At 34.4% G+C, this 10,034-nt stretch overlaps 1 protein-coding gene and 1 non-coding gene across 2 annotated transcripts; both read left to right on the forward strand.

Annotated features, from left to right (window-relative positions):
* On the forward strand, positions 6,413-6,483 carry TRNAC-GCA. The gene has a single exon. It is a non-coding gene; the product is annotated as a tRNA-Cys (tRNA).
* Positions 7,224-8,174, forward strand: LOC104760297 (protein NRT1/ PTR FAMILY 5.2-like). The gene is made up of 2 exons (XM_010483202.1): positions 7,224-7,566; positions 7,693-8,174. Exons 1-2 carry the CDS (start codon positions 7,253-7,255, stop codon positions 7,895-7,897), a joined length of 519 nt encoding a protein of 172 aa, XP_010481504.1. The 5' UTR covers positions 7,224-7,252; the 3' UTR covers positions 7,898-8,174.

The following is a 10,034-nucleotide window of genomic DNA, read 5'->3' on the forward strand; positions in this document are numbered from 1 at the left end:
GGGGGGGGGGGGGGGGGCTCGGATTGTAAGATCTAAAAGCTTGGAACAATGTTTTTGGCTTAAAATTGATATGGAAATTGTTCTCTGCCTCTAGGTCTCTTTGAGTAGCTTGGTGTAGGAATAAAAATATAAGAAGGAAATGTTTATGGAGACTTTCTTCCAACAGCCAGGGCTCCTCTATGTAGAAACAAACCTTTCCTCTCCTCCATCATTGGTAATGGTAAATCCTGCTCCTTCTGGTTTGACAATTCGACTCCTTTTGAGGACCTAGTCACATTTTTAGAGCCAGGAAAGCACTAAAGAATGGGTCTCCCACTAGACTCCTCTGTGGCCAAGGCCAGAACTACTGATGGATGGATTTTCAGAGGGGCCCGTAACGACAATGCAGAGCTCCTCCTCAGCCATCTCACCGAATTAGAACTTAATGAAGATGAAAAACATCTTTCTTTGGGTGAGACCGAATGTGGATCCTCAAGATCGGTTTAGCTTCTCGGATACATGGAACCTTTGCTCACCTACTCTTCAAGAGGTTCCCCGGCACAAGCAAGTTTGGTTCCCTGGAGCTATCCCGAAATATTCACTCATCATGTGGCTCTGCTGCCTTGATAGACTGCCTACCTTTTCAAGGCTAAGAACCTGGGGGATGTTGGAGGATGATACTTGCTATCCCTGTGAGATTTTCCATGAGACAAGAGATCACATCTTCTTAAGATGCACTTACAGTTATGATCTATGGAGATGGTGCCTCGCAAAGATGAAGATCCCGTTTTTAGGGTTCAACACTTGGGACAGGTTTCTAGTCTGGTTCCAGACCTCATCAACCGAAGACAAAATGACCACTCTTAAGCTCCTTGTCGCTCAAGCTGTGGTGTACACCCTCTGGCATGAACACAATGCTCGCATCTACACCAACACCCGCACCTTGGTTGAAGGTTTGTTCCACTCTCTTGATAGACGGATTAGAAACACCTGTATAGCTAGGAACCATATTACGAAGCTTTAAGGCTTGCTTGAGTTGTGGTGTCGAAGTTATTCTCTCTAATTTCTCTTTGTTACTATTATTTTTGTACCCGGTTTGTTCATCCTAGATATCATTGCTGCATAGACACCTTATATTCTAACTATGTTATGGTCGGAAGTAAATATTTAAGTGGTCAGAGTTTCTAAAATAAATATTTTAAGAGTGACAATGTTTTAACGGATATAGTTTCGATTTTGATATATCAAAATATTTTAAATTTTAGATGAGTGATAATATCTGAAGAAAAAATTAAAAGCGAGTCAACGAGAATTGATAAGATATAAGACAACGACCTAAATTCAAACCTAAAGTCAACAAAATAGCACTCCAACTTTTTTTTGTTCTCATGTACTAGAATCTATGCAATTAGGCCTTGCCGCTGTCTCAAAATAAAATTTGTCCCTAGGCATACAATTTTTTTAAGACTCTTTTCAACATAATTTTTTTTTTCTTTTTTTCCGGTCCCCATTAGCTTAATGATTTAAAAAAAAAATAATAATAATTTGTCCCATGGCCATTGCCCCTCTCGCCATGGGTATGAGCCGGGGCTTGTTGATAGAAGCGTGCATTACTTTTTTTACGGGAAAACGTAGAAAAATGTGTATTATTTGGAACCATATATGTACTTTGACCAACAGTAGACTTGGAAAAAAATCATTATTACTCATTTTTTCTTGTCTCGATCGAAAATTTTAGAAAGTGTTCCTACACAGAAGAAATTTTTTAGATCAGAACAACAATAAATAAAAGAAATTAAATGAAATATTCGAAAGGCTTATCCACTATATATGGTATGGTAGTCGGTTTAAGATTCAATTTGTTTCTTTTACATTTTTATTTTTTGATAAAAGAGAGGTTTGCAAGTTGTACGCATATTTATCGACAACTTGGATTAGTTCAAACTTACACTTACACTTACACTTACACTTACACTTAATTATACATATGTACTCATAACTTGCATAAACGATAGTTCTGTAATAAAAAATGAGATACATTATCTTATGAATCACAGGGGATGATGGTGCTAACATTATCAGTATCCATACCGGGACTTAAGCCACCAGAATGTTCCGCGGCTAATGTGGAAGATTGCAAAAACCCTTCGGTTTTACACTTAGCAGTTTTCTTTGGAGCGTTATACACATTAGCGATCGGTACGGGCGGTACAAAACCGAACATATCAACCATAGGAGCCGATCAGTTCGATGTGTTCGACCCAAAGGAGAAGATTCAAAAACTATCGTTCTTCAATTGGTGGATATTTAGTATCTTCTTTGGTACTCTCTTTGCCAACACTATTCTTGTCTATGTTCAAGATAATGTTGGCTGGACCTTGGGTTATGGACTTCCAACATTGGGTTTGGCTATTTTCATTTCTATTTTCTTGTTGGGCACTCCGTTTTACCGCCATAAACTACCCACTGGTAGCCCATTCACCAAGATGGCTCGTGTCATTGTGGCTTCATTTCGCAAAGCCAATGCACCGATGGCTCATGGCCTCACGAGCTTCCACGAGCTGCCTTCACTTGAATATGAGCGGAAAAGTACCTTCCCCATCCAATCCACCCCAAGTTTACGGTAATGCATGTGTATTTTTATTTAGTTTAATCTCAATTTTAAATTTCTGTATCCTAGGTATACATAAAGTACTTAAAATGTAACTATGTTGCAGGTTTTTAGACAGAGCTTCACTGAAAATTGAGATTAAACTATAATTCTATAATTCCATTCTATAATTCTTATTTGAGCTTCACTGCAAATAAGGCATATTCTGTCTAGGCAAAATTTTTGAAATGATACCTTTATTTCCATGTCTTCCCGCTACTTTATCACCTACTTTGATTTCACGTTTCTGTGAAATATATACACGAATTATTTCTGGGTTATAACTTGAACCCCCCTTTTTCTGAACCCACCTCACATCAATAACTCGACCTCTACCACCTATAGGCAATTTTAAACAAGTTTCTTTTGAAGTCGATACCTGAATGCCAAGTATGGCTCGTAATAACCTATCTTCCGGAGCATAGGAGGATTCTTTCGCCACTTGAGGCGTTAATTTACCTACTAAAATATCACCTGTTTCAACCCACGATCCTAGCATCACAATCCCATTTTTGTCTAAATTTCGGAGTAAACGGCCTTCTAGATGCGGTATTTCTTTAGTGATCCTTTCAGGACCTTGGGTTGTCACATGCGTCTGAATTTCATATTTCCGTATGTGGAAAGAAGTATAAATATCACCATATACTAGACACTCACTAATGAGTACCGCATCTTCAAAATTGTATCCTTCCCATGGCATATAAGCCACTAATATATTTTTCCCCAAAGCGAGTTCCCCACCAACTGTAGCAGCACCATCCGCTAAAATTTGTCCCTTTTTAATGCATTTACCCCGCCGAACCTGAGGTTTTTGATGCATACAAGTATTTTTGTTTGAGCGTTGATACATAATTAATGGAATGCTTAGAGTATCCCCATTGCCCGAAAAAACGATCTTCTCAGTATCAGTATAAAGGATTTTTCCCTCGTGTTCGGCTATAGCGGGAACCCCTGAATCTAAAGCCACTTGGCGTTCCAACCCAGTTCCAACAATGCACTTTTCGGACCGAGAAAGTGGAACTGCTTGACGTTGCATATTAGAACTCATTAAAGCTCGATTCGCATCATTATGTTCGATAAAAGGAATTAGAGAAGCTCCAATGGAAAAATATTGGAAAGGGAAAATGCTTCGAAGATGAACCTCTTCCCATGCGATAGTCAAAAATTCTTGGCGGTATCGAGCTGGAACAGCCTGTTCTTCTTGAATGCCCCGATTAAGAGCCAAAGAATTTCCTGCCGCTATCATATAATATTCATCTTGACTTGGTGATAAAAAAAGCATCCGTATCCGTGCTTTTTTTGATTTCTCAAAGAGTTCATAAAATGGACTTTCTAACGATCCCCAATCACCAATCCTGGCATGAATTGATAAAGATCCAATAAGTCCAACATTGATTCCTTCAGACGTGTCAATGGGACAAATACGCCCATAGTGACTAGGATGGATATCTCGTATCCGAAAATTAGCAGTTCGCCCTGTTAATCCGCCAGGGCCCAAATAACTCAATTTTCTCCCATGAACGATTTGTGTCAATGGATTAGTTCGATCCAAAACTTGAGATAATGGGTGTAATCCGAAAAAGGATTCATAAGTCGTTGTTAACGGAGTTGAAGTTACCAAATTCTGAGGAGTAGGTATCAATTTATGCCTAATTGCTCCGGAGATAGTTCCCTTAACTACATTTTCTAAACGAGCCAGAGCCAACCCGAGCTGGTCTTGTAAAAGATCCGCTACAGAGCGAATACGTTTATTTTTCAAATGATTCATATCATCAAGTGTACCCATTCCAAATTTCATCCCAATCAAATGATCGGCAGCTGCTAATATATCTCGTGGTAACAAAAATATATTGTTCTGAGGTATATTAAGATTCAGTCTCCAATTAATATTTCGGCGACCAATCCTTCCTAATTCACACCTTTGGTGAAAGAATTTTTTTTGTAATTCCTTACATAAGGATTCAGAAAATATTGGATCCCCACCTACACAAGAAAATTGTTGATAAAACTCCAAAATAGCATTTTCTTTTGACCCAATTTTTTTTTTCTCCTTATCGGTCAAGAAAGATAAGAAAATTTCAGGGTAGCAAACATTCTCTAGAATTTCTCGTAGATTCAAACCCATAGCTGATGATAGAACTAGAATAGATATTTTTTGTTTCCTACTCACCCGAGCCCATATTCTTGCTTTTTTATCAATCTCTAATTCTAACCTGCCTCCCCAATCTGATATTATGGTGCCGGTATAGACCGAAATCCCGTTATGATCCAATTCTGACTGGTAATAGATACCGGGACTTTGCAATATTTGATTGATCACAATTCTGTATATTCCGTTTACTATAGAAGTTCCAAGGGAATTCATTAAAGGAATGTTTCCAATAAAAATTCTTTGTTCTTGCATATTCCTACTGGTTTTCCAAATTAATCCCGCGGATACATATAATTCAGAAGAATATGTAAGTGATTCATAGACAGCATCTCGTTCTTTTATCAGAGGTTCTACCAATTGATATGTTTCCACAAATAATTGAAATTCAATTTCGTGATCTATATCTTCAATTTTTGGAAACTTAGAAAGTTCTTCTATTAAACCCTGATCAATAAACCGATAAAACCCTTCAAATTGTATCTGATTAAATCCGGGTATTGTAGATGTTCCCTCTTTTTCATCCCCAAGCATCTTTTTTGAATTTCCCATTTATCCGTTTATTGAAAAAATCCCATCCCATCTCTCATTCTTCACCGAATCATATCCATAGAATTCGATCTAGCAATAATGGAATTTCTATTCTGTTTACTGAATCACATGAAATTTTATCCAACTCCAAGATATATGGAATGTATGAAATACGTATGAACGGAGACTAGATTCAATTGGAATTAAAAAAAAAAAAATAGATCCAACATGGAACAGAATTGAGAAATACCACTGGAACTTACGGAGTTTTGTAAAGACTAGAAAAAAAGTAATTTCATTTTCACCTATGATATTACATATTCCAATTCGATTGCATACCATTAAAAATTTATTCATCATTGGATCTGTTCGAGCAGATAAACATATAATAAATAGAAAACTTTTTTTTTAACCACTTTACTTTTTCATGTATTTGTATTTCATTGTTTAAAAAAAGATTTGCAGAAAAGAGATTGATTTTTCCCTATTTTGAATAGAATAGTTAGAATATCAAAAAATTGAAGTAGGTAAGAAAACTTGTGTTTTTTTATTTATTAATTTTTTTATTATTAAAATAAAAAAGAATGCACAGATATATATGTCTCTTTTTCTTCTTTTATTGTGGTACAGTTCTATTTGGGACAGCACATGCTGTGCTTTATCAAAAAGGAAATGTTCTCTTCAAGTCAAGGGAAAAATTGAAATATAAAAATTTATTGAGAATTACTCCTCAAAAGCATCCCTAGAGAGATAAAATACCCCATTATAGAGCTATAGCTCTATAACACAACATAACGTATGTTCTGATTCTGGGGTTTACATATACTCATAATTACTGTTATAATTGAAATTGAAGAAGATTTCTTTTTAATTGAAAAAAACTCAATATAGATGAGTTATAAATGTATTTCTAATGATTTTCTTAATATTATTAGAAATAAAAAAAAGTAGATTTTAATTTTAATTCAAAAAAGGTAATGAATTTACAGTCAATAGTTAATGGTTCTGGTTTGTACTAGATTCTATATTTTGTGACTTAAAATCTATATATATATTTTTTTCGGAGTTGAAAAAGAAAATTGGAATCTAGTTTCTATCGTTTTGGCGGCATGGCCGAGTGGTAAGGCGGGGGACTGCAAATCCTTTTTCCCCAGTTCAAATCCGGGTGCCGCCTCAACAACAGACTTTAAATATCAAACGTAGGAAAAGACTCTTGATACTTTCTTTTCGTTATTCTAAGCCCCCGGCTCTCGAGGTTCTATTATCTAACCTAAAGTTTTGCCTATCAGATTCAAGGAAAACTTCAAGTAGTGGAGGGCAATCTGTAAATCTTTACTTGCCACTACTAATTTAGTTCCATTTACTGAGTTTTCAATTAGATTGGATAGCCAGAGAGGGAATTTAATTAATAGTTTTGGAAAGGACCTAAGATACTTTGGATATAGACTCATGAAAGTCTCGGAATGCTCAGACATTCAATAAATATTAGATTAGATTAAGAATTGCCTTTCATTTTACTTCCAAAAATAAAAAATCATAAAAGAAAGAAAAAGTCTTCTTCTTTCTACATGTGAGTCAGATTCCTTGGATACTTCGAAAAATGTCCGTTTGCTTGTGTTTACATCTTGTCGATTCTACTAGAAATTCTATAATTAAGAATAACTCATTATAAGATAAGATAAGTGGATTTTTGGAGTAGTTCGTCAATGGTGACCAAATACCTCTCCCTTTTTTTGACTCTGCACCAGTGATTTCACTATTATTAGTGAACAATAATGGAANCAGATTCCTTGGATTACTTCGAAAAATGTCCGTTTGCTTGTGTTTACATCTTGTCGATTCTACTAGAAATTCTATAATTAAGAATGGAATCTATGTACCTTCCCCATCCAAACCATAAATGAAATCTATGTACAACCATAGAAGTCGAAGAAACAAAACAAATGCTAAGAATGTTACCTGTCTTGTTCATAACTTTCGTCCCAAGCATGATGATCGCACAAATCAACACTTTGTTTGTTAAACAAGGAACCACTCTAGACCGGAAAGTCACTGGAGCTTTCAGCATCCCACCAGCTAGTCTCTCCGCATTCGTCACACTCTCAATGCTCATTTCCATAGTCATATACGATCGAGTCTTCGTCAAGCTAACCCGAAAATACACTGGAAATCCACGAGGAATTACTTTGCTTCAACGAATGGGAATTGGTCTTATCTTTCATATCCTCATCATGATCATCGCATCTGTCACTGAAAGGTATTGTTAAGATTAAAGAGCTTCCATCTTAAACTATTGAAGGAACAAAAAAAATTAAAGACAAAACATATCAAATAATTTCTTGTGTTGCATTAGTTTCTGTACACCTTTCTTTATTTGTAACAGGTATAGACTCAAAATAGCTGCTGATCATGGTCTCATCCATCAAACCGGAGTAAAACTACCTTTGACTATCTTCGTTTTGCTTCCTCAATTCGTGCTAATGGGTATAGCTGATTCATTTTTAAATGTTGCAAAGCTAGAATTTTTCTATGATCAAGCTCCCGAGAGCATGAAAAGTCTCGGAATTCGTATTCCACAACGAGTTTAGCAGTGGGAAACTTCATGAGCAGTTTCTTGTTATCGACAGTGTCCGAGATAACAAAGAAGCGAGGAAGGGGATGGATTTTGAATAATCTTAACAAGTCTAGGTTGGATTATTATTACCTGTTCTTTGCGGTACTCAATCTGGTTAACTTTGTCTTGTTCTTGGTCGTGGTTAGGTTTTATGTTTATAGAGCTGAGGTTACTGATTCAGTGGATGTGAAAGAGGAGGAAATGAAAGAGCATGAATGACAAATAATGAATAATACTTTAGTTTTTCTATATATTCATTCAGCAGCTGAAGTAACTTTCATTCTTGGCTTTTACGTTTAGATTTTTCATTCCATGGTCTTAAGAGAGTAAAAATTATACTAGAATCCAATCTCGAGCCATACCAAAGAAAAAAAGACTTAAGCAAAGGCCACAGGCTTTAGAACATAATTTGATATTTATATGATCGAATTAGAGACTTTTTTACAAAATCACAAACCACTCTACCCTCTAGCTTAGTGTCATTCGAACCACAAAACACATAGACTTAACTGTCCTACGACAAAAGAAAAAGAAATCCTGAAACCGCAGTATGAGATACCAGGATCAAATTAAGAGTCAAACTAGCAAGTCATACATTCTACCATAGCACGTCAACCATCATCAAAAGAAGACTAACCTAAACTTCCACCAACCATTTGAGAGTCGTCCATTTTCGTCTTCTTGGCAGTCAAGAACTCAATCAATCCTTCTAAAGAAAAAGGTGAGTTTAGTGTGGGTATAATGTGAGACGCGATAACAGCCTTGAGAGCATACACCAAAACTATATTGCGATAATGTGTTGCAATTTTCGGTTAAATTCAAACCCTTTTTACTGACATATATCATACTATATCAATTAGGAAGTATAAAAATAAAATTAACCTTATAAAATGTAAAAAATTACATGACAATGCCAATACTCTTAAGGCAACTATTTAATTTTACAGTAAAGATAAAAATATAATTTTAATATTAGACTAATAAAATCTTTTAAATAATTATTAATTTTCAAAAAAAAAAATTCTGTCTCTAATTAGTTATGGACGAAAATTACTAATTAATTTTAAAAAATTGTAAACCATTCAAAATTTTAAAAAGAAAGATATTATATCTAAGTATCCAAATTATTATTTTAATAACTATATTTGAAAGATTTTATTAAGATTTTAAATTATGATTCTCCTATTATCTTTCTTTTATTTCATTTACAATTTGCTTTGAATCATCATATAATACATATAATAAATAAATTTGTAGAATTTTTTCTGCGTGATTTGAATTTTTTAAAACGAAAGTATATTACTCAATCTATGAAGAAAAAATGTGTGTTTGAATGTAACTGGTAAATGTAAGTTTATGTGGTTGATAAATTAATAATTTTTTTTTGCTTATAATTAAAATAGAATAATTTATAATTTTAAAATATTTTACAAAATAATGATACAAATTTAACAAACAAATAAAATAAAATGATAATATATATCAAACAAATTAGAATATTTTAATATTTTAAAATAATTAATATTTGAAAAGATATTTGTAGATTTACCAAACAGTTATAATATTAAGTATAAATATAGTTTCAAACAAAATAATATTTTAAAACAAATATAACAATAATTTTAATTATTATATTATAAATTTTGTAAAAAATATTGATCCGAGATATCTCCTCCTATATATAAGGAACACATCCTAATCTATTGAATCACGAATGTTGAACCCGTACCAGGATTGTTGACTCATCGTCTTCTTCTTTCTAACACTCATTGACTCTTCTCATTAGCAAAATTGCAAATCTCACAGAGAAATAAGATTAGCCATGTCTGAGACAGAAGCTTCACCAACCATTCCTCAATTCATTTCATTGAACAGTTTAGTCCAAGAAGGTTTTTGGGATAGCTTCTCCTCTTTGAAACTCGATAAACTCGGAATCGACGATTCTCCTATTTCAATCACCGGTAAAAATACCACAAAACACCAATACCCAATTTCTGGGCAAGTTCTCATTGATGATCCGTTTAGGTTACAGAACAAAACAAACAAAAGTTGAAAACTTTAAAATCCTCTGTTTTGTTCGTTCGTTAGTAGAAAATCCAGATTTCAGAGTT

This window comes from Camelina sativa, chromosome 18 (genome assembly GCF_000633955.1).
Source record: "Camelina sativa cultivar DH55 chromosome 18, Cs, whole genome shotgun sequence".
NCBI lineage: Eukaryota > Viridiplantae > Streptophyta > Magnoliopsida > Brassicales > Brassicaceae > Camelina > Camelina sativa.

Coding starts and splice junctions, on each gene's coding strand:
- LOC104760297 (XM_010483202.1), top strand. CDS start 7,253: ATGCTAAGAATGTTACCTGTCTTGTTCATAACTTTCGTCCCAAGCATG. Junction 7,567..7,692: donor ATCGCATCTGTCACTGAAAG/GTATTGTTAAGA, acceptor TATTTGTAACAG/GTATAGACTCAAAATAGCTG.